The sequence below is a fragment of the Amblyraja radiata genome, chromosome 38 (genome assembly GCF_010909765.2).
Source record: "Amblyraja radiata isolate CabotCenter1 chromosome 38, sAmbRad1.1.pri, whole genome shotgun sequence".
In the NCBI taxonomy this organism is placed as follows: domain Eukaryota; kingdom Metazoa; phylum Chordata; class Chondrichthyes; order Rajiformes; family Rajidae; genus Amblyraja; species Amblyraja radiata.
The window spans coordinates 17872683-17898441 of NC_045993.1; the positions used below are offsets into that span (position 1 = coordinate 17872683).

At 43.9% G+C, this 25759-nt stretch overlaps 1 protein-coding gene across 1 annotated transcript in view; it reads right to left on the reverse strand.

The window, feature by feature from the left end:
* The window catches only part of LOC116966986 (WW domain-binding protein 2-like), a 60874-nt gene that overhangs the window by 27259 nt on the left and 7856 nt on the right, over window positions 1-25759 (reverse strand). Inside the window, exons 2-4 of the mRNA XM_033013409.1 lie at window positions 9627-9735; window positions 5012-5147; window positions 3204-3296 (exon numbers count right to left, since the gene is read on the reverse strand). Of these exons, the coding sequence (XP_032869300.1) occupies window positions 3204-3296; window positions 5012-5147; window positions 9627-9735 (338 nt within the window). The remainder of the gene's footprint in view (window positions 1-3203; window positions 3297-5011; window positions 5148-9626; window positions 9736-25759) is intronic.

A 25759-nucleotide genomic window follows, 5' to 3' on the forward strand; every position in this document is an offset into this window, starting at 1 on the left:
GCTGGAGTAACTCAGCGAGTCAAGCAGCATCTCTGGAGAAAAAAAGCTGATGTTTCGGGACGAGACACATCTTCAGACTCAATTCCAATTAGGCTGTCTGAAGAAGGGCTCCGATTCGAATCGTCACCTATTCTTTTTCTCCAGAGATGCTGCCTGACCCGCTGACTTACTCCAGCTTTTTATGTTTTTCTTCCCAGATCTGACTTACCTGCTGAGTTACACCAACATTTTGTGTCCTTCTGTGCGTATTAACCAGCATTAACCAGCGTCTGCAGTTCCTTTAGACATTGCCTAACTTCAGATTTTAGAGATATAGCGCGTGGGAACTCCTGCGAACGGTAAACCCGGAAGCTGGACAGAGGGGACAGAAGGTGAGTAAAAATGTCGACAAGGGAACATGTGTCCTTCGAGGACGTCCCACCTAATTGTCATTGTTGGATAATCTTTTTAACAGGAACACTTGCAGAGATGGCTCCCAGAAAATCTCAAAGAAAGGGGGTAAAGCGTGTCAGATGTTTTTGCCATGTTGCGCTATTCAGTTTCTATATTGTTTCAGTTTCTATATCTATATTGTTGCTCTATTCAGTTTCCCAGGGGGTCGGGACGGGACTGGAGTTGGGAGGGAAAGGTGGGGGAGTCGAGGGAGAGGAGGGGGAGACAGATGGGGGTGTCTTCATTTACTGGCGGCGGGTGTCTGTCACTGAAACAGGCAGGTGAGATTTCACATCCACCTTGTGTGTGCCTCTCTCTCTCTCTCCCTCCCTCTTACACAGGCTGAGAGACTCTGCCTCTGTGAGTGTACGTCTCTTTCTCCCCCTCTCCCACACACAGTAAGACCGAGGTACTGTGCTCAGTCCATCTGTGTCTCCCACATACACAGTAAAATATGTCTCCAAATGAGCCAATTCAACCAAGGGAGGATATTTATAGTGTGTGAAAAAAAAAGTTACATCATTTGTGTCACGTGTAGTTCACGATGTTCATTCAAGATTTAACGCGAAAGCTCGGGAAACGGCCAAGTCACTCGCACAAATAACATAAATGCCGAGTACCGTGGGAACTCTTTATCTATCCCCGTTATATCGTGCGAGACTCGTGCTGGACCACGACCTCTTCACTCTTGTGACATCTTGCGTCAACTCGCCCCGTGAAAAGGCCGCTTAAGGAGATTCAGCATGTCTTCAATGATTCTGACCAATTTCTACAGATACACATTGAACACATTCTATCCAGACTGGAAGATAGAGCTCTGTCTTTCAATCTGAAGAAGGATTCCGAACTGAAGCGTCACCTATTCCTTTTCTCCAGAGATGAGGTCTGACCCACTGAATTACTCCAGCATTTTATGTTTATGTTCAGTATAAACCAGAATCTGCAGTTCCTCCCCACACATTCTATCCACATGCATTACAGTGTGGCACATAGCCCAAGGCCACAGGAAATTGCAGGGAGTTGAAAATGCTGTCCAGTCCACCACACAAACCAGCCTGCCCTCCTCACCCCTACACCCGCTTCATCTACATTTCACACTGAAGACGGACACAAAAAGCAGGATTAACTCAGCTGGTCGGACACTCTTGGGAGAAAAGGAATAGATGATGTTCCGGGTAGAGGGATGCTGTCCGATCTGCTGAGTTACTCTAGCTCTTTGTGTCTATCTTCGGTTTAAACCAGCATCTGCAGGTCCTTCCTATACATTTCACACTCTTGGGGAACCAACCATCTTAATTAAGGCCCACTCACATCCCGATCATTTTCTCTTCTCCCCTCACCCACTGGCTTCAAAATACTTAACGCCAGATTCAGTAAGAGCTTCTTGCCCGCTATTAATACACCCTTGAATTGACCTCTGATAGATAGGGTTTTATTCCCTTTCTCCCAATCTAATTCGTTGCAGCCCTTTCACTCTTTTTAACTATTGCAGTTAACTATTGCATGTCTGGTGCAAATAGAAATAAACTTTATGTACATTCTATGTTCGATTTTTCCCTAATTGCTTTAATTGCCAGGAGACATTGATTTTAGTTAGAATAAGTATTTTTGCTTGCCTTGTCCGCATTGAATTTGCAGAACCATTTTAGTTTAGAATAGTTTAGTTTATTGTCACAGCTTTTTGTTGTGTGCTAACCAGTCAGCGGAGAGACTATATGTGATTATAATTGAGCCATCCACTGTGTACCGATACATGATAAAGGGAATAATGTTTAGTACAAGATAAAAGTTCAGTAAAGTCCAATTAAAGATAGTGTGAGGAACACAATGAGGTAGATCGTATCTCAGGACCGCTCTCTAGTTGTTGATAGGATACAAGATACATTTATTTGTCACATGTGCCAGTTGGCACAGTGAAATGTGTGTTCACCATACAGCCATACAATTAAAATAAAGTACACAACACACGATAGAGTCCAACATAAAACATCCCCACACAGCAGAATCAAAGTTTCCCACTGTGAGGGAAGGCACCAAAGTCAGTCCTCTTCCTCTGTTGTTCTTAATGTTCACCCGTGGTCTGGGCCTCCCGAGCCCTCCGCAGTCGCCGCTACGGGTGGCCCGATATTCAGGCCCGCTCGCCGGGATGGAACTCCGATGTCGATACGGGAGAACAACCTCCGCGGCTTGGACCTCCGAATCGGCCGCTTCCTACCAGAGTCCGCGGCTCCCGGAGTCCACAGGCTGCGCTGGGCGGTGATGCACGCTGGCGGCCCTCGGCCCAGCGACGTTGAGGTCAGCACCGCTCGCGTTGGGAGCTCTTCAAACCTCAGCTCCACGATGTTGGAACAGCGGGCCCAGCACTCCGGAGCTTCAAACGGCGATCCAGGTAGGCATCGCTCCTCTCCACTCCGAGGTGAATCCAGCACTGCGACTCCTCGCCAGGAAGCGACTGAGAAGCGGTTTCCCCCTTACCCTACCCACCTCCCCCACATAGAAAAAGTAAAGAAACTCCAAACACACAATTTTAAGACAAACTAAAATAAAAAAAGATAGTAAAAAACAGACAGATTGTAGGCAGAGGCTGCCTTCAATGCGGCGCCGCTAGTGGCCTTCAGTTCAGTTCAGGATGGTTCAGTTGCCTGGACATTTCCAATGGAAGTGTTGAAACTGTGTTTGGAAATGCTTGTATCGAAGTTAACATTTTCCCTCACCATTGCAAAGGACTATTGCTTAATGGACAGGGTCAGGTGTGGCTATTTTGAACTTACCCTGTTGAGCCACTTTAAACATCAGCTGACCAAAATCGATAGCCCCTCCACTGTTAAAAACCAACTTGAATGCTGCCTGACCTTCCCAGCCGCCTGCAGGCAAAGAGAGTTTATGTTATAATTCGCACAAACAGACATTGTTAATCAAAAAAATTAATTTTAAAACCCTCCTTTCTTTCCACCACTGTATTTACGTCCTGAAGGGCCAAATAAAAGCCTCGGCACTTTGCTCAATGTTATCCTGGCAACAAACCTGCAACATTGCATTACACGGTTACAATATGCATGTACGTTGCTCTACACATTGATGCTACATAGAGATTACATGCTTGTCCACAAATATCTATATCAAATGAACCAACTTTATTCCCTTTAACAACTCCATTTTGACCAATGTGGGAGAAAGGAATTTTAGACAATAGACAATAGGTGCAGGAGTAGGCCATTCGGCCCTTCAAGCCAGCACCGCCATTCAATGTGATCATCCCCAATCCTGCCTCCTCCCCATATTCCCTGACTCCGCTATCTTTAAGAGCCCTATCTAGCACTCTCTTGAAAGTATCCAGTGAATAGGCCTTCACCGTCCTCTGAGGCAGAGAATTCCACAGACTCACAACTCTCTGTGAGAAAAAGTGTTTACTCGTCTCCGTTCTAAATGGCTTACCTCTTATTCTTAAACTGTGGCCCCTGCTCCCTCAACATCGGGAACGTTTCCTGCCACTAGCGTGTGCAAACCCTTAACAATCTTATATGTTTCAATAAGATCCCCTCTCAACCTTCTAAACTCCAGAGTGTACAAGCCCAGCCGCTCCATTTTCTCCGCATATGATAGTCCTGCCATCCCGGGAATTAACCTTGTAAACCTACGCTGCACTCCCTCAATAGCAAGAATGCCCTTCCTCAAATTAGCAGACCAAAACTGCACACAGTACTGCAGGTGTGGTCTCACTAGGGCTCTGTACAACTGCAGAAGGACCTCTTTGCTCCTATACTCGATTCCTCTTGTTACAAAGGCCAACATGCCATTCGCTTTCTTCACTGCCTGCTGTACCTACCTGCATGCTTACTTTCATAGACGGATGAACATGGACCCCCAGATCCCGTTTTACTTCCCCTTTTCCCAACTTGACGCCATTAAGATAGTAATCTGCCTTCCTGTTTTTGCTACCAAAGTGGATAATCTCACATTTATCCACATTAAACTTCATCTGCCCACTCCCCCAACATGTCCAGGTCACCCTGCATTCTCATAGCATCCTCCTCACAGTTCACACTGCCACCCAGCTTTGTGTCATCTGCAAATTTGCTAATGTTACTTTGAATCCCTTCATCCAAATCATTGATGTATATTGTAAATAGCTGCGGTCCCAGCACCGAGCCTTGCGGTTCCCCACTAGTCACTGCCTGCCATTCTGAAAAGGACCTGTTTATCCCTACTCTTTGTTTCCTGTCTGATCCCTGCTGGATTTACTAATAATCACAAATTTACATGATTTTTCCTGCCCGATAAAATCTCAGATAACAATTTGCCTTTGAGATTCAAGGACAATTGGAGATTATTCACCCTGTCAGTGAATTTGAAACATAACTGAGTTACTGGTAAGATTCGTGACGTTACACATTTGTTTTGCCTTTCAGTTTCCACATCCAGCTTACATAGAGCATACAATATAAAGAACTGCAGCTCAGGAACATGATGCCAAAAGAAACTTTCAGCTGCACACGATGCATATCTCTCCATTCCCTGTTTACTTGCTAAAATAATAGCGTGACAGTTCTGAACTTAACCTTTCATGAATTCCACATACCTTCAGGCTCAGCGTGAACGGTACCCTTTATGTAATTAGCTGAGAAGACTGGCTGTTCAATAGAACATCCTTTTACCAGATAGAAGGGCATCATGAATGACTGCATTGGGTCTTTTCCTTTTGATACAAAGATCATCTGAAACAAGAGAATTTGGCAACAGCTTGCAGGTTATGTTTCAATTGATTTTCCCCGACAAATGAACAGAGATATAGGAAGCAGCAATGGGGTGGAGACTATTTTGTCCCTTGGCTCTCTATATACTAGTTCCAGGTAGAATGACTGCAAAAACAATTGACAAATTAACAGACCACGTGCATCACATCCAGCAATGGCTGCCTCGCCAGCAGTCTGTCATGTCCCTTCTCTGTTTTTATTATTTTAAGTATGTTTTAAATGTGTATTTCAATGTTTCTCGGTTAGTTTATATGGGGACCAGGGAGAATAGGGGAAAACTATTTTTCAGTCATTTACCTCGACAAAGATACGACTTTCTCAGTGTCTCCCTTTTTCCCCTCTCTCCCCTCGGGTGAACAAAGGAGGAAGATGACTGAACTTTATTGGCTTCCATCACAGTGATGGATCTTTATGTTAAATTTTATTTTATGTGTGTATTGTGTTCTTTCCACTTGAACCTGCGCATGTCTACGCAAACACAAAGCCTCATTACTAGGAAAGGAAATTTCACAACGGAAATCTGCCCTTTTCCCATTTCCTGTTTCCTCTTAGCCCCAGTTTTAAAAAAAAACTTGGCACAGTCCTATGCCAGATACTCTGCTGTACTTGACAAAGAGGGTTATTTGAGGTAACTGAAGTGCAAACCTCAGCTGTAAATTATGGTGGAGTGTTCAGACTCATCACAGCCAGATCTGGTGCTCCCTTATACCTACAGACCTGCGCTTTAGCTTAGTTTAGACAAACAGCACAGAAACAGGCCCTTTGGCCCACTGAGTCCACGCCGACCCTGCACACTAACAATCCTACACACACACACACACACGAGACAATTAACAATTAGCCTACAAACGTGCACATTTTCGGAGTGTGGGAGGACCCAGAGAAAACCCAAGCAAGTCATGGGGAGAACGTGCAAACGCCGTACAGACAGCACCCATAATCAGGATTTAACCTAGGTCTCTGGTGCTGAAAGGCAGCAGCTTGACCGCTGCGTCACTGTGTCCACCGGCGCTTGTAATTACAGAATAATGAGTTGCAATGGGTGGTGGCAGCCTGTCTCCATTTCCCCATAACTCACTACAGGCTGAAAAATTCAGTCACTCGCACACGCCCAGCTGAAAGCAGTTAATGCAGCAGTGACTGATCATCATCATGGTTGTTTATATCAAACATCAATTGTAATGGATAAACACACCATATGTTTGCTGTGCCCATTGCATGTGGTGTGCAGTTTGCTGTGTCCATTGTGTGTGCTGTACTCATTACGTGTGGTGTGCAGTTTGCTGTGCCCATTGCGTGTGGTGCCTACAGTGGGAACAATTTGGTGAGGAAAGATTTGGTTACAGATTTGGACATGGGGTGAAAGCAGAACGGGGTACTGATTTAGGATGATCAGCCATGGTCACATTGAATGGCGGTGCTGGCTCAAAGGGCTGAATGGCCTACTCCTGCCCCTATTTTCTATGATTCTATTTATAAAACATTATAGGATTGCAAATACCTTGTTCAGTCTTGGTGATGTAAATCTGAAGGTAAATTTAGGTTAATCTGGCTTATGAGCTTGTAGTTCTCTCCATTTTTAAATTGGATTTGCTTTAAATTGGAACATTGCGTACATTTAATTAAAACTGGTACTTGTGTGTGTGTGTGTAGGATTGGTACGAGACAAAAATTAACAAGTATAAAATCTAGTTTAGTTTAGAGATACAGCGAGGAAACAGGTCCTTTGGGCCACCGAGTCCACACCGACCAGTGATCCCCGCACATTAACACAATGCCTACACACTCTAGGGACAATTTACACTTATACCTAGTGTATAAACCCAAGCCAATTAACCTACAAACCTGTACATCTTTGGTGTGCGGGAGGAAACCAAAGATTTTGGAGAAAACCCACAGGTCACGGGGAGAACGCACAAATTCCGTACAGACAGCACCCGTAGTCAGGATCGAACTTGGGTCTCTGGCGCTGCAAGCGCTGTAAGGTAGCAACTCTACCGCTGCATCACCATGCCAGTAGTTGATACGTGATTGGTAATCAGGCTAATCTCACACAGGCATGATGACAGATAACGTGTGGCACTGCAGCAGGTGGACAATTCCAAGACCATGTTATGTGCAGAAAGTGATTGTGACTCCAGGAACCAGAGCTCAAACTTAATGCTCTATAGTCTGATATTCAAATTATTTGGACATTTTGTCCAATTGACCCAGTTAATTAAGATCCCATTGTAATCTTAGACACCGTCACTGCTTGTGACGGCACTGATTTTAGTATAAATTATGATCAACAGTGAACACAGTGAATCCTTGTGGTACACACAAAAGCTGGAGTAACTCAGCGGGTCAGGCAGCATATCTGGAGAAAAGGACTAGGTGACATTTCGGGTCGAGACCCTCTTCCCGAATATCACCTATTCCTTTTCTCCAGAGATGCTGCCTGTCCCACTGAGTTACTCCAGCTTATTGTGTCTATCTGGTTTAAACCAGCATCTGCAGTTCCTTCCTGAACATTCCTAAAAGCTGGTCAGTCAAGGGAGAAAGTGGTGTGCAACTAAAATCACTAAATGGTGCATCATGGAAACAGACCATTCAGCCCAACTAACCTGGCAAACCAGTGGGGAGCCTTTTATATTAATCCCATCTCCCAGCCCTTGGTCACAGCCTTTATGACAATGATTCATGGAGACACTCCATAAATGCTGTCAATCACCCCCTCAGGTTTGGTGTATTCCTCGTACTCACCGCTCTCTGGGTGAAGAAAGCCCTCCCGCACATCCCCTCTTAATCTATTCCCCCCACCCTAAACCTCATGTGCTCCTTCTATCTACTTCTGATGTGGATGCAAGCTTCCTACAGTGTACATTATTTATAACCCTCTATTTTATACACCTCCATTTTGTCTCCTCTTAACCTCCACCACTGCATGCAGAAAAGACCTAGCTCCTCCAATCTCTCCTCACAATTGAACTGCTCCATCCTAGGCAGCATGCTGGTGAAGATGGATACAATATGTTGGAGTAACTCAGCGGGACAGGCAGCATCTTTAGATAGAAGTAATGGGTGACGTTTCGGGTCGAGACCCTTCTTCAGACCTTCCTGCGCATCATAGAAACATAGAAAATAGGTGCAGGAGTAGGCCATTCGGCCCTTCGAGCCTGCAACGCCATTCAATATGATCATGGCTGATCATCCAACTCAGTATCATGTACCTGCCTTATCTCCATACCCCCTGATCCCTTTAGCCACAAGGGCCACATCTAACTCCCTCTTAAATATAGGAGGGTCCTGTCCTGAAATTCTAAAGTCTGCCCCCTGTAAAGACTCCATACCCTACTCCCAATTCCTCCGCCTACGCCTATGTCTGCCTTCCACAAAGACTGCTCCCTCCGCAACTCCCTTGTCAATTCTTCCCTTCCCTCCCATACCACCCCCTCCCCGGGCACTTTCAGTTGCAACCGCAAGAAATGCAACACCTGTCCCTTCACCTCCCCCCTCGACTCCATTCAAGGACCCAAGCAGTCGTTTAAGGTGCGACAATGGTTCATCTGTATCTCCTCCAACCTCATCTACTGCATCCGCTGCTCTAGATGTCAGCTGATTTACATCGGGGAGACTAAGCGTAGGTTGGGCGATCGTTTCGCCGAACACCTCCGCTCAGTCCGCAATAACCTACCTGAACTCCCGGTGGCTCAGCACTTCAACTCCCCCTCCCATTCCCAATCCGACCTCTCTGTCCTGGGTCTCCTCCATTGCCAGAGTGAGCAACACCGGAAATTGGAGGAACAGCACCTCATATTCCGCCTGGGTTGCTTGCGTCCGGCAGGCATGAACATTGAATTCTCCCAATTTTGCTAGCCCTTGCTGTCTCCTCCCCTTCCTTGACCCTCGAGCTGTCTCCTCCCATCCCCCTGCCCTCGGGCTCCTCCTCCTCCCTTTTTCCTTCCTTCTCCCCCCCACCCCCCATCAGTCTGAAGAAGGGTTTCGGCCCGAAACGTCGCCTATTTCCTTCGCTCCATAGATGTTGCTGCACCCGCTGAGTTTTTCCTAGCACAGTGTCTTTTTTCTCATTGAACAGTACATATTAGTTCCTGGGCACGACATGATACATTCAGGGGTTATGTTTTCCCTGGCTGGGGTGTTCGAACCAGAGGTCAGCGACTCAACGTAGAGAATGGCTTGTCAGGGCTGAGATGAGAATGTTTCTTCATTCAAAGGGTAGCAAATCATTGGAACACATCTTGAAGTTGTGTTTAAGGACATATTAGGTAGAATAGAAAATGTGTTAAGTTATGTTTTTTTATTTCTTTGAACCTGGCAAACTATAGAGATGCCATTGACATTTGATAAAATTCCATTAAGTTGCTTTAATGAAGAAATCTGTGGTCAGACCAACAATTTGAGTGTAGGGTTGAAATCAATCTGTGATCAGAAACTTACCCTGTATGGGGTCAAGTACAGAGTTCCCTTCTTGGTCCCTTTAAAGAAATCCGACTTTGCAGTCAAATCACCGAATGATAGCTCCACATCTTTGCATTCCTTTAAAAAGCTGAAATATAAATAAAAAAATTCAACTAATAATTCAATACTGTTTCTCTCAAACTTAATGAATTCATCTATTTATTCCTAACCCGACATGAACTCAGCCAATATTGCTCCTATTGGGTGTCTGACCTTGAGAGCTACATCTTGCAGAACTGTGACACGTACAGACAGTTCTCAAATTATGACGGCGTTCATAACCTGAATGATTTGCAAATTAAAAATGAACAGAAACTGTGGGAGAGGATCACAGAAACAGCCGCGATGGGAAAATGAGCGGATGCGAGAAGCCCAGACTCCAGTGGGCCTCGCCGACACAGCAGCGAGTCCGCTCAGTGCTCCCAACCGTGCTCATCGCTCCATTCACCCCCTTTACATCGGGGACCTGGAGTGGACGGTATAACACAGAGGAGTCCCATGTAACCTCTTTCTATACCTTTGCGGGCTGGATGAGTCTGTGTTCCATGCCTATATGGAGAGTGACACAGTGTGGAAACAGGCCCTTTGGCCCTACTCGCCCACACACCGGCCAATAATGTCCCAGCTACACTAGTCCCACTTACCTGTGCTTGATCCATATCCCTCCAAACCTGTCCTATTCATGTACCTGTCTAACTGTTTCTTAAACGATGGGATAGTCCCAGCCTCAACTACCTCCTCTGGCAACTTCTTTCATACACCCAGCACCCTTTGTGTAAAAAAGTTACCCTTCGGATTCCTGTTAAATCTTTTCCCCTTCAACTTCAACCTACGTCCTCTGGTCCTCGATTCCCCAACTCTGGGTAAAAGACTGTGCATCTACCCGATCTATTCCTCTCATGATTTTGTATACATCTATAAGATCTCCCCTCATCCGCTTGCGCTCCATGGAATAGAGAACCAGCCTGCTCAACCTCTCCCTATAGCTCACACCCTCTCGTCCTGGCAACATCCTCATAAATCTTTTCTGAACCCTTTCAAGCTTGACAATATCTTTCCTATAACATGTTGCCCAGAACTGAACACAATATTCTAAATGAGGTCTCACTTGAGAGGGACAACGCGCTGTCCACGGGCACCCTGGGGGATTTCCGGGATCGCTGGGCTCCACGGGCGGGTTGGAATGTATCCTTGACAAGCATGGTGATTATAGTTATTTGAAAATTTAGTGATAAGTTAATTTGGTGATTTTGTATTATGATGGTGGGTGTGTTATCACTGTTTTGTTATGTAAATATTATTTTCATATAAAAAAGATAGTTTATTTTTTATTAAATGTAACCTGCTTCTGTGCCGGTTCACAGACTGGCCAGTTGCCTGCCACTCTTGTGTGCTGGATGAGTCTGTATTCCATATGGAGTGTGTGAGGTTGCAGCCTCGGTTCCTATATCTGAAGGGGCTGTGCTCCTTTGCTTGTGGCTGCATTTCACACCCACCATCCTATCTCTGGACACTGTGTGCGTATGGGAGAGGGTAGAACCGAGAATGTCCTGGTTGGGTTACACCTGGGCCTGGCTAAGCTGGCTATCTGCGAATCACGGCGCCAGGCGGAAGAGGGCTCTGCCTGAGCCGGCTGCCTGCCATTTTTCCGGGGTTACGTCCGCGCCCAGATGTCATTAGAGAGGGACTACACGCTGTCCATGGGCACCCTGGATGATTTCCGGGACTGCTGGGCACTGTGGGGGGTGGAATGTATCTTTAACAAGGATTGTGATATCTAATATTCAGTTGTTTTAAGAATAAATGTTTGACTTTGAATTATGGCAGTGTAGACCGACATCTACTATCAACCAACTGACTCCCATAGCTATCTAGACCACACTTCTTTCCACCCTGCTTCCTGTAAAGACTCTATCCCCTACTCCCAATTTCTCCGTCTACACCGCATCTGCGCCCAGGATGAGGTTTTCCATACTGGATCATCGGAGATCTCCCCAATCTTTACGAAACGGGGGTTCCCCACTTCCATTATAGATGAGGCTCTCACTAGGGTCTCCTCGATATCCCACAGCTCTGCTCTTGCTCCCCCCATTCGCAACAAGGGCAGAGTCCCTCTTGTCCTCACCTCACACCAGTCTTACTGTCTCCGACAACATTCTATCTCTGTCCCGCACACTCCCCGGACATCAGTCGGAAGAAGGGTCTCGACCCGAAACGTCACCCATTCCTTTTCTCTAGAGATGCTGCAGAGTCTCCAGAGATGCTGAGCTACTCCAGAATTTTGTGTCTACCTTCGATTTAAACCAGCATCGGCAGTTCTTTCCTACACAATCAGTATATAAATGATCAGCTTTCATTTCCCAATAGCTAAACCCACACAGTGCCGCTTCAAGAAGGTGATTGATTAAACTGTGCTAAGCTTGTTGCTCAGAGAGTACTTGTAGTCCGAGATAAACATCTACTGATGAGTGACAGTCAGGGATGAAAGGTCATTATTGACAGAAAAGTCTGACCTAGAAGGACTCGATATTAAATTCAACAACTTTAGACAACTCACCCTTTCTGTTTCCTGTAGGTCATCAGTAAAGTGACCTCAATTATTCTCTCTCCATTAATACTGCCTGACCTGCCAAATCTTTTCTACAGGTTTGATTTTGCAGTTTTTATTCTGTTGTTTGCACTCCCCTCTCTCATTTGCGCACACTATCTCTCTCTCTCTCTCTCTCTCTCTCTGCCGTCATTTTTCTATCAAGCAGATGACTTCATTAAAACACTTCCACAGTAATCCTAGCCCTATCAGAGATATTCATTTTGCCCCATCTGTTACAGATATAGAACAATCAGGCATTAACACAAACGAGAACCTGTTATAATGTGGACTACATATCCGTACAGTTTTGAAATTTACAAATTGTATTGTCCACAAAGTACAGGCTAAGGGCCCGCAACAGGAAGCCACTCGAGAACCATAGGAAATAGGTGCAGGAGTAGGCCATTCGGCCCTTCGAGCCAGCACCGCCATTCAATATGATCATGGCTGATCATCTAAAATCAGTACCCCGTTCCTGCATTTTCCCCATATCCCTCGATTCCATTAGCCCTAAGAGCTCTATCTAACTCTCTCTTGAAAAACATCCATTGAATTGGCCTGCACTGCCTTCTGTGGCAGAGAATTCCAGATTCACTACTCTCTGGGTGAAAAAGATTTTCCTCATCGCAGTTCTAAACAGACTACCCTTTATTCTTACTGTGACCCCTGATTCTGGACTCCCCCAACATCATGAACATTTTTCCTGCATCTAGCCTGTACAATAGCTTAAGAATTTTATGTTTCTACAAGGTGGCCTCTCAACCTTCTAAATTCCAGTGCCCAGTCAATCCATTCTTTCATCATTTGTCAATCTCGCCATCCCGGGAATTAATCTGGTGAACAACGCTGCACTCCCTCAATAGCAAGCATGTCCTTCCTCAAATTAGGAGACCAAAATTGTACACAATCCTTCAGGTGTGTATTATGACCTGGAATGATTCGATATTAAATTCAACAACTTTAGGCAACTCACCTTTTCTGTTTCCTGTAGGTCATCTGTAAAGTGGCCTCTCTCCAGGGTTTATTCATAACAAACTACAATATTGGACCAGTGCCCATATATGTTAAAAGATATAAAATCCTTTGTTCAACGTCCATGCAGCTCCCAGAATTGCAACAAACTCCAAGCAACCAGTTGAAACAAAAGACCATTTTTGATCTTAACATATTAAAAATTGTAACTCATCTTCTGCTCTCCACACTAATGTTTTCTTTTTAACTGCCACTACTACTACTGCCTTGTTGTAGTAGTAGTGGCCGCGGACTTGCTAGCGCCCGCCGGGGGCTTTGACCTCGACTTCGGGAGAGGAATGGCGAGCAGGGGAGAGACAAGTCTTGCCTTCCATCACAGTGAGGAGGACTCACTGTGATGGATGTTTATGTGAATTGAATTGTGTTGGTGTGTGTCTTGGTTCTTTTTTTGTATGGCTGCAGAAACCAAATTTCGTTTGAACCTCATGTGAGGTTCAAATGACAAATAAAAGGTATTGTATTGTATTGTGAAAAGCTTTGATATAGCAAAATGTTGAGAGTGTGTTCAGGAGAGCTTATTAAGCTGAGAGAAGGGGTTTACTGGATCAAATTAGTTTAGTTTGGAGATCCATGCCGAAACAGGCCCAATGGCCCACTGTCCACACCAACCAGTGATCCCCAAACACTAATACTATTCTACACACTAGGGATAATTTACAATTTTTACCAAAGCCAATTAATCTACAATCCTGTGCATCTTTGGAGTATGGGAGGAAACCGAAACACCCGGCGAAAACCTACGTGGTCTTGGGGTGAACGTACAAACACCAGTCAGGGGTGAACGTACAAACCCGTAGTCAGGATTGAACCCGGATCTCTGAAGCCGTAAAGCAGCCTCTACCACTGCGCCGCCCCGATTGTTTGAAATGTCGCCAGGAATGTGGTGGGTGGGTCAGTTGGAGAGCATTTCAGAGATACCAACTTTAAGTTTGAAGGTTATTATGGAGTAAAATAATGGTGGACAAGAAATGTAAGATCCAGAATTAGGGGAAGGCCCATTTCAATAATGATAAGACTGGGTCTGACAAAAGTAGATAAAGAGCAGAGAGAATTTCATTGTTCTATCTGGGACATATGACAAAGTAAAACACATTGTTGACTCGACCAGAGGAAGATATTCAAAAGTGAAACAGTGAGAGTTCAGGGCTAACTAGTTCCCATAAGGGTGAAAGACACGACCAACAAGTCTAATAATTCTGAATGTCAAGGGTTCCATAAAGGGAAGCATGTAACTAGTATGAGGAACTGGAAACATTGCAGGGATGTAGAGAGGATTAATTAAGACAATGCCGACGGAGTACGAAATAGCACTAATGAACAAGGTTAAAGAAAATCCCAAATCATTTCATGCATATTTACAGCAAGGGGATAACCAGGGAAAGGGTGGGGATCAAGGGCCAATCTGTGCAGTGGGCCGGAGGATACAAACAATGTCTTACATGCATAATTCTCCTCTATACTCACTCTGGAGAAAGAGATGTTAGTTGGAAATGTTGGGGATAGGGGCAGGAGGGTTGGAGATATTTTAACTCCAGAACAAGTTAAAAATAGGAGGCGTTAAGATGTCCCAGAGGGTTGAATGAAACGCAACACACAATGCTATTGGAAGCCCAGTGCCACCACCAGGGAAACGGGCCTTTAAGGCCAAGGGAAGACTTTATATTTTTAAGAACTTCAAACTTCAAATATGAAATATGACGCTGGAAATGTAGCAATTTCTCATAGGAAAACTACCATTTTTACACTACAATCATTGCACTCCTTTTCTTATGTATGTTTGTGCTCATGTATAGTATGATTTTAATGAATTGTATGCTAAACAAAGAATTTCACTGGATCAAAGTATATGTGACAATAAAGTACTATTGACTCAAGGCAGGAAATTACAATGAAGAAAAACTTGAAAGTTTGGTATTATTTTCTTTGGAGCAGAAATAGGAGCAAGATAGATGAGATATTGAGATTTTTTTTCTCCACGGCAGAGACGTATGAAGGTTGAAAATAAGGAGAAAGAAAATTTAGAGGGGAATTTTGTGGAATAACATTTTTACCGAAGGTTGGTTGAAATCTGGAATACACTGCCTGAGAGGATGTGATGGGAGGTATTCTCAACATTTAATAGATATTTGGATGGGAACTTGAAAAGTTATGGCACATAGGCTAGGGGCTGAGATCTAGAAATAATGATTGGTATAAGATTGGTACTTGATGGCTAGCATGAACATGATGGGCCGAAAGATCCATTTCCATACTTTGGGACACTGACTCTCTCTTGCTTACTTGGCTCTCCTACGTAACAATTTCTTACACAACCTTATCCTTTCTGTCCAATTCTTTAATCGCTTCCCCATCAGTATTGATGCAGTGGGAGCATCAAAAGTATGAATTCAAGTCCTGTTTCAAAGGAGCTGAACATTGGTTCTAAAATGGCACACATGTAGAACTGAGAGAGAGCTGCACTCTTGGAGGCAATGCCAGTCTGATGGTTGCTAAAAAATAATAATATAGACAACACACAATAGGTGCAGGAGTAGGCCATTCGTCCCCTCGAGCCAGCACTGCCATTTAATGTGATCATGGCTGATCGTCCCCAATCAGTACCCTGTTCCTGCCTTCTCCCCCATATCCCCTATCTTTAAGAGCCCTATCTAGCTCTAATATAATATGGCAATTATATTTCACTGCTTTAAATTGGCTGCTGCTCATCCTGCTTAGTTACACACTAAATGGACTTGAAAGTACTTTGTGGATGGCTTGTGATACAATGTGCATGGTCAGCTCGATTGTAATAATAGTCTTTCTGCTATCTGATTAGCATACAACAAAATATTTTCACTGTACCTTGTTACACATGACAATAATACATTTTGTGGATTGTTTTTTGAAATCCAAACCATCTTTTCAGACTCTTTCCTTTGCCTTTTAACTTGAAAGAATAGATTTCAAAATACCTGCCCAAAAGTTAACTGAATTGATGGATACGTTATACTTGAATTCATGCATCAATGTAATTATAATGCGCTAACCATTTTGTATGTGAGCCACACATTGTCAGCTCTCTGATTAAACAGCATTGCGCAAATCTACATTAAATCTAGTAAGCAGATTACTGCAAGTAGAATCATAAATCATTACATTAAGTATTTCAGCAAGGCCAGAGGGAATAAAGTTCACTGACTGAAAGCATGAAACTAACAGACTAATAGGCTAGCAAACTGTACAGAATAATTATGGAACTTTCTTATCTTCCGTTCTTGGCTTAATTCATTACAAGTGTGACCTAAGCTAAATAGCTGCAGATCAGCTATTAAGCATGACTGGTCTACTTGGCAAAGAGGTACTGCAACAGGTGTTGCTCTGACTTTTTGAATAAATCAACCAGCTCCAATACAACTAAGCTTTGTATTAGTAAATGCCATTCACGGAATGAATTGCCCAGGCTCTGAAAAGCGACCAAAGGATTAATTGGTCAGAATGGTGCTAACTCCAGTTAACTGCAACACTGCAGACCCTATCATATATTCTACAAGCAAAAAAATATTGCTGACTATGTTACTGAAAGACACAAGGAGCTGCAGATGCTGGAATCTTGCATGGAACAGAAGTTGCCAGAGTAACTTAGCGGGTCAAGCAAGATCACTGGTTGACATGGATAAACGGCATTCCTGGTCAGCACCTTCTTCAGACCATCTGAAGAAGGTCCTGACACAAAACGTCACCTAAACATGTCCTCCAGAGATGCTGCCTGTCCTGCTGAGTTACTCCAGCACTGTATTCTTTATTACTGATGAATGATGGTAGGATTTTTGGCAATCCAGATATGAAAATTATCAAACCCTATCCCAGAGATGCAAAAGCAATGAAAATGGATAATGTCATGCAGGAGTTAAAATTTTGAGCATAACGTATGAATACCTGTGCATTTGCAAATTTGCAGACAAAGCTGGGTGGCAGTGTGAATTGTGAGGAGGATGCTATGTGAATGCAGGGTGACAGACAGGCTGGGTGAGTGGGCAGATGCATGGCAGATGGAGTTTAATGTGGATAAATGTGAGGTTATCCACTTTGGTAGCAAAAACAGGAAGGCAGATTATTATTTAAGAATAAGGGGTAAGCCATTTAGCGGAGACGAGGAAACACTTTTTCCACACAGAGAGTTGTCAGTCTGTGGAATTTTATGTCTCGGAGGGCGATGAAGGCCGGTTCTCTGGATACTTTCAAGAGAGAGCTAGATAGGGCTCTTAAAGATAGCAGAGTCAGGGGATATGGGGAGAAGGCAGGACTGGGGTACTGATTGGGGATGATCAGCCATGATCACATTGAATGGCGGTGCTGGCTCAAAGGGCCGAATGGCCTACTCCTGCACCTAATGTCTATCTAAATTGTGTTAAGTTGGGAAACATAGAAAATAGGTGCAGGAGTAGGCCATTCGGCCCTTCGAGCCTGTACCGCCATTTGATATGATCATGGCTGATCATCCAACTCAGTATCCCATCCCTGCCTTCTCTCCATACCCCCTGATCCCTTTAGCCACAAGGGCCACATCTAACTCCCTCTTAAATATAGCCAATGAACTGGCCTGAACTACCTTCTGTGGTAGAGAATTCCACAGATTCACCACTCTGTGTAAAAAATGATTTTCTCATCTTGGTCCTAAAAGACCTCCCTCTTATTCTTAAACTGTGACCCCTAGTTCTGGACTTCCCCAACATCGGGAACAATCTTCCTGCATCTAGCCTGTCCAACCCCTTAAGAATTTTGTGAGTTTCTATAAGATCCCCCCTCAATCTTCTAAATTCTAGCGTGTACAAGCCGAGTCTATCCAGTCTTTCTTCATATGAAAGTCCTGCCATCCCAGGAATCAGTCTGGTGAACCTTCTCTGTACTCCCTCTATGGCAAGAATGTCTTTCCTCAGATTAGGAGACCAAAACTGTACGCAATACTCCAGGTGTGGTCTCACCAAGACCCTGTACAACTGCAGTAGAGCCTCCCTGCTCTTATACTCAAATCCTTTTGCTATGAATGCTAACATAACATTTGCTTTCTTCACTGCCTGCTGCACCTGCATTCCTACTTTCAATGACTGGTGTACCATGACACCCAGGTCTCGTTGCATCTCCCCTTTTCCTAATCGGCCACCATTCAGATAAAAGTCTACTTTCCTGTTTTTGTCACCAAACTGGATAACCTCACATTTATCCACATTATACTGCATCTGCCATGCTTTTGCCCACTCACCCAACCTATCCAAGTCACCTTGCAGCCTCCTAGCATCCTCCTCACAGCTAACACTGCCCCCCAGGTTCGTGTCACCCGCAAACTTAGAGATGTTGCAATCAATTCCCTCATCCAGATCATTAATATATATTGTAAATAGCTGGGGTCCCAGCACTGAGCCTTGCGATACCCCACTAGTCACTGCCTGCCATTCTGAAAAGGACCCGTTTACTCCTACTCTTTGCTTCCTGTCTGCCAGCCAGTTCTCTATCCACATCAATACTGAACCCCCAATACCGTGTGCTTTAAGTTTGAATACTAATCTCTTATGTGGGACCTTGTCGAAAGCCTTCTGAAAGTCCAGATATACAGTGCACTGAGAAAGTATTGAGACCCCTTCACTTTTTCCACATTTTGGTACATTACAGCCTTATTCTAAAATTGGTTAGTCATTTTTTTTAATCATCAATCTACGCACAATATCTCATAATACAAAAGCGAAAACAGGCGTTTAGTGATTATTGCAAAATAATAAAAAATAATTAACTGAAATATCACATTTACATAAGTATTCAGACCCTTTACTCAGTACTTTATTGAGGCACCTTTGGCAGTGATTACAACCTCAAGTCTTCTTGGGTATCACGCTACAAGCTTGGCACACCTGTATTTGGGTAATTTATCCCATTCTTCTCTGCAGATCCTCTCAAGCTCTGTCAGGTTGGATGGGGAGTGTCGATGCACAGCTATTTTCAGGTCCCTCCAGAGATGTTCGATCGGGTTCAAGTCCGGGCTCTGGCCGGGCCACTTACGGACATTCACAGACTTGTCACAAAGCCACTCCTGCGTTGTTTTGGACGTGAGCTTTAGGTCGTTGTCCTGTTGGAAGGTGAACGTCTGCCCCAGTCCGAGGTCCTGAACGCTCTGGAGCAGGTTTTCATCAAGGATCTCTCTATACTTTGCTCCGTTCATCTTTACCTCGATCCTGACTGGTCTCCCAGTTCCTACCGCTGAAAAACATCCCTACAGCATGATGCTGCTACCACAATGCTTCACCGTAGATATGGTATTGGCCAGGTGATGAGCGGTGCCTGGTTTCCTCCAGACGTGACACTTGGCATTCAGGCCAAAGAGTTCAATCTTGGTTTCATCAGGCCAGGGAATCTTGTTTAGGTGCCTTTTGGCAAACTCCAAGCGGGCTGTCATGTGCCTTTAACTGAGGAGTGGCTTCTGTCTGGCCACTCTACAATAAAGGCCTGATTGGTGGAGTGCTGCAGATATAGTTGTCCTTCTGGAAGTTTCTCCCATCTCCACAGAGGAACTCTGGAGCTCTGTCATCTCCCTGAATATGTTAGTAAGTCTCTATCCTAAGGCCCTTCTCCCCCGATTGCTCAGTTTGGCCAGGCTCTATGAAGAGTCCTGGTGGTTTCAAAGTTCTATTTAAGAATGACGGAGGCCACTGTGCTCTTCGGGACCTGCAATGCTCCAAAAAATGTTTTCCCCAGATCTGTGTCTCAACACAATCCTGTCTCGGAGGTCTACAGACAATTCCTTCGTCTTCATGGCTTGTTTTTTGCTCTGACATGCATTGTCAACGGCGGGACCTTATATAGACAGGTGTGTGCCTTTCCAAATCATGTACAATCAATTTAATTTACCACTTGTAGACTCCTATCAAGTTGTAGAAACATCTCAAGGATAATCAATGGAAACACGATGCACCAAAGCTCAATTTTGAGTCACAGCAAAGGGTCTGAATACTTACGTAAATGTGATATTTCAGTTATATATTTTTAATTATTTTGCAATAATTACTAAACACCTGTTTTCGCTTTTATATTATGAGGTATTGTGCATAGATTGATGATAAAAAAAAATGACTAGCCAATTTTAGAATAAGGCTGTAATGTAACAAAATGTGGAAAACGTAAAGGGGTCTGAATACTTTCTCAATGCACTGTAACACATCCACTGGTCTCCCTTATCCACTCTACTAGTTACATCCTCCAAAAATTCTATAAGATTCGTCAGGCATGATTTACCTTTCATAAATCCATGCTGACTTTGTCCAATGAATTCACCACTTTCCAAATGTGCTGCTATCCCATCTTTAATAACTGACTCCAGAATTTTCCCCACCACCGATGTTAGACTAACTGGTCTGTAATTCCCCGTTTTCTCTCTTCCTCCCTTTTTAAAAAGTGGGGTTACATTAGCTACCCTCCAATCCTCAGGACAGGGCTCGAAATTATCACTAATGCATCCACTATTTCTGCGGCTACTTCCTTAAGTACTCTGGGATGCAACTTATCTGGCCCTGGGGATCTATCGGCCTTTAATCCATTCAATTTACCTAACACCACTTCCCGGCTAACCTGGATTTCACTCAGTTCCTCAATCTCATTTAACCCCCGGTCCCTTGCTATTTCCGGCAGATTATTTATGTCTTCCTTAGTGAAGACAGAACCATAGTAGTTATTCAATTGGTCTGCCATGTCCTTGTTCCCCATGATCAATTCGCTTGTTTCTGACTGCAAGGGATCTACATTTGTTTTAACTAATCTTTTCCTCTTCACATATCTATAAAAACTTTTGCAGTCAGTTTTTATGTTCCCTGCCAATTTTCTTTCATAATCTATTTTCCCTTTCCTAATTAAGCCTTTTGTCCTCCTCTGCTGGACTCTGAATTTCTCCCAGTCCTCTGGTAGGCTGCTTTTTCTGGCTAATTTGTACGCTTCATCTTTTGTTTTGATACTATCCCTGATTTCCCTTGTTATCCACGGATGCACTACCTTCCCTGATTTATTCTTTTGTCAAACTGGGATGAACAATTGTTGTAGTTCATCCATGCAGTTTTTAAATGCCTTCCATTGCATATCCACCGTCAACCCTTTAAGAATCATTTGCCAGTCTATCTTGGCCAATTCACGTCCCATTCCCTCAAAGACACCTTTCTTTAAGTTCGGGACCCTTGTTTCTGAATTAACAATTTCACTCTCCATCCTAATGAAGAACTCAACCATATTATGGTCACTCTTGCCCAAGGGGCCACGCACAACAAGATTGCGAACTAACCCTTCCTCATTACTCAATACCCAGTCTAGAATAGCCTGCTCTCTCGTTGGTTCCTCTACATGTAGGTTTAGAAAACTATCCCGCATACATTCCAAGAAATCCTCTTCCTCAGCACCCCTGCCAATTTGATTCACCCAATCTATGTGTAGATTGAAGTCACCCATTATAATTGTTTTACCTTTGTTGCACGCATTTCTAATTTCCTGTTTGATGCCATCCCCAACTCCACTACTACTGTTAGGTGGCCTGTACACAACTCCCACTAGCATTTTCTGCCCCTTAGTGTTTTGCAGCTCTACCCATATCGATTCCACATCCTCCAAGCTAATGTCCTTCCTTTCTATTGCGTTAATCTCCTCTCTAACCAGCAACGCTACCCCGCCTCCTTTTCCTTTCTGTCTATCCCTCCTGAATATTGAATATCCCTGGATGTTCAGCTCCCAGCCTTGGTCACCCTGGAGCCATGTCTCTGTGATTCCAACTATATCATATTCATTAATAACTATCTGCACATTCAACTCATCCACCTTATTACGAATGCTCCTTGCATTACGATACAAAGCCTTCAGGCTTGTTTTTACAACACTATTACCCCTTATACAATTATGTTGAAAAGTGGCCCTTTTTGATTTTTGCCCTGGATTTGTCTGCCTGCCAGTTTTACTTTTCACCTTGCTACCTATTGCTTCTACCCTCATTTTACACCCCTCTGCCTCTCTGCTCTTGCACCCATCCCCCTGCCACATTAGTTTAAATCCTCCCCGACAGCACTAGAAAACACTCCCCCAAGGACATTGGTTGCATTCCAGCCCAGGTGCAGACCGTCCTGTTTGTACTGGTCCCACCTCCCCCAGAACTGGTTCCAATGCCCTAGAAATTTGAATCCCTCCCCCTTGCACCATTTTTCAAGCCACGTATTAATCTGCAATATCCTCCTATTTCTACTCTGACTAGCCCATGGCGCTGGTAGTAATCCAGAGATTATTACCTTTGAGGTCCTACTTTTAAGTTTATCTCCTAGCTCCCTAAATTCACCTTGTAGGACTTCATCCCTTTTTTTTTACCTATATCGTTGGTGCCAATGTGCACCACGACAACTGGCTGTTCACCCTCCCCCTCCAGAATGTTCTGCAGCCGCTCAGAGAGGCAACATACCATCCTGGTGTCTCGTTTGCGGCCGCAGAAACGTCTATCTATTCCCCTTACAATTGAATCCCTTATTACTATTGCCCTTCCACTATTTTTTCTCCCCTCCTGTGCCGCAGAGCCACACATGGTGCCATGAACTTGGCTGCTGCTGCCTTCCCCTGATGAGCCATCTCCTCCAACAGCATCCAAAATGGTATACCTGTTTAGGAGGGAGATGACCGCAGGGGACTCCTGCACTACCTGCCTACTGCTATGCCGGCTAGTGGCCACCCGTTCCCTTTCTGTCCTCTTACCTTTTACCTGCGGTGTGACCAACTCACTGTACGTGCTATTCACGACTTTCTCAGCATCGTGGATGCTCCAGGGGAAGTACAACGGGATCTGGGGTAGTTGTTCATCAGTCAATGAAAGTAAGCATGCAGGTACAGCAGGCAGTGAAGAAAGCGAATGGCATGTTGGCCTCCATAACAAGAGGAGTTGAGTATAGGAGCAAAGAGGTCCTTCTACAGTTGTACAGAGCCCTGGTGAGACCACATCTGGAGTATTGTGTGCAGTTTTGGTCTCAAATTTGAGAAAGGACATTCTTGCTATTACGGGAGCAAGGTTAATTCCCGGGATGGCGGGACTGTCATATCTTGAGACAATGGAGCGGCTGGGCTGCTTACTTTGGAATTTAGAAGGATGAGAGGGTATCTTATTGAAACAAAAGATTATTAAGGGTTTGGACACGCTTGAGGCAGGAAACATGTTCCAAATGCTGCGGGGAGTCCAGAACCAGGGGTAATAGTTTAAGAATAAGGGGTAAGCCATTTAGAACGGAGATGAGGAAACACTTTTTCACACAGTTGTGAGTCTGTGGAATTCTCTGCCTCAGAGGGCAGTGGAGGCCGGTTCTCTGGATATTTTCAAGAGAGAGCTAGACAGGGCTCTTAAAGATAGCAGAGTCAGGGAATATGGAGAGAAGGCTAGAACGGGGTACTGATTGTGGATGATCAGCCATGATTACATTGAATGGCAGTGCTGGCTCGAGAGGCCAAATGATCTACTCCTACACCTATTGTCTATTGTACCAAATTTTATTAAAACGTGAGAGTTATGGTTAGTGCTCAATGGCCTACTTTAGGAATGATATTCAGGTCTTGCAGCAGGTCCAGTGACAATTCACTACTTACACCGGATGTGATTGATTGTTTTGTAACTCCTGGAAGTAGTTCAAAATGACCCAAATGTAGAAAATGGAGTGCTCAGGGAATCAGTTAATGATTCAGACCAATGATTTTTATTAAAACCAAAAGATATTTGAGACATTTTTATGAACTGCTTTAGTGAATAGAATTGATTACATTTATAGGAAATAATCTCTTACCTCCAGAATTTATTGTTATGATATCTGCAAGCCACAAATAACTAAATTAACTGGGAATGCAAATGGAAAAGTTGTTTTGGACTGTGGTCATTATTGTAAGATAAGAGAAATAGCACCTGACTTGCACAAAACAATCCACAATGTGACACTGATCAGGTGATTCATTTAATTTGGTGTGTTGGCTGAGAATTTGATAACAGCATAGCAATAAGACCCATAGAACCGGTATACTGGAGTCATTCAGCACAGAAACTAATGCGACTGCCCCACATCAGGTTTGCATCCTTCTATCCCTCGCCTCATCCTACGCCCTCTTCTTTTTGAAAGCATGGGTGACATCAACTAAGCCACAACAAAAACTCCGAAAACTCACCGAATTTTAAGATATCGGTTCAGTTCAGTTTAGTTTATTGTCACATGTATCGCGGTACAAGTGAAAAGTTTTTGTTCACGAACTCCACTTACAAGACAGGATGAGATGCTTCTTTTAACGCGAGAAACTAGTAAATCCACAGACAGATTTGGTATGAGAACCTGAAAGATGCAGAAGGCAAACATCCAGGTACAGTAGGTAATTGGGAGAACAAAAAGTATGCTGTCCAGTACAAAAAGGAAGCCAGGCCAGATATACATGTTTTTAGGAAGACTTGGGGTACTGCACGGAATTTTGGACTGTGTACCTTGAAGTAGACGTAGGTTTGTGCTGTGTAAATCCATTCAATTAATTCCTGGGATAGAGAGAGATTAAGATTGCTTTATCTGATTGGAACAGAAAAGAAAAGATGGTGACCTCAATTAGACATGAGAGTTTATAAAGTAAATGCTAAAAAGCTGTTTCCTCCAGCTGGAGTGTAAACCGTTCAGGATATGAGGATAAGGGGGGAGGCGTATAGGGGCAAAACATATTGGTGCATAAAACTAAAAATCTTTAGAATTCTCTCTACCTCAATTCACTGTTGAGATCAATAGTCTTCTGGATAAAGAGGAACAGATAGGAAGAAATGAGAAAGGAGAAATTTAAAAGAGTTCTCAGGGCTAAGGTTTTCCATGCGGAGGGTAGTGAATATCTGGAATGAGCTGCCAAAGGAGGTGGTGGTGGTAGAATAAGGATAGAAAAGGGAAATTATCTTAACATGGATAAATGGGATCAGGGTGGATAGGCATCATGGTCGGCATAGACAAGGTGGGCTGAATAGGTTCATATTTGTGCTGTATGCTTTCAAAATTCTATAGATGAGGATTAAGATCAGTCATAACTAATGGCAATTAGATCACATCCAAGTGAGAATATCTGTACAATCAATGTTTCCATCTTTTAGTGGACACTGAATGCATTTAGATATAATGCTGTTTCAATGCACTTCAGTTTCCTAGGTTAAATTTTCTTTGGCCAAATGGGAAATGTTTATATTCTCTCTACCAAATGCACTCAGATTCCACCAAATCGCTTTTAACCAATATTTAGTTAAGTTTAGAGATACAGCGCGGAAACAGACCTTCAGCCCACCGTGTTTGCACCGACCGGCGATCTCTGCAGATTAACTAGGAACAATTTTTACAAGTATACCAAGCCAATTAATGTACGTCTTTGAAGTGTGGAAGGAAACCGACGTGGTCACGGGGAGAACGTACAAATTCTGTACATACATATCACCAAAGGTTTCATAATTTTTCTTTTCAGG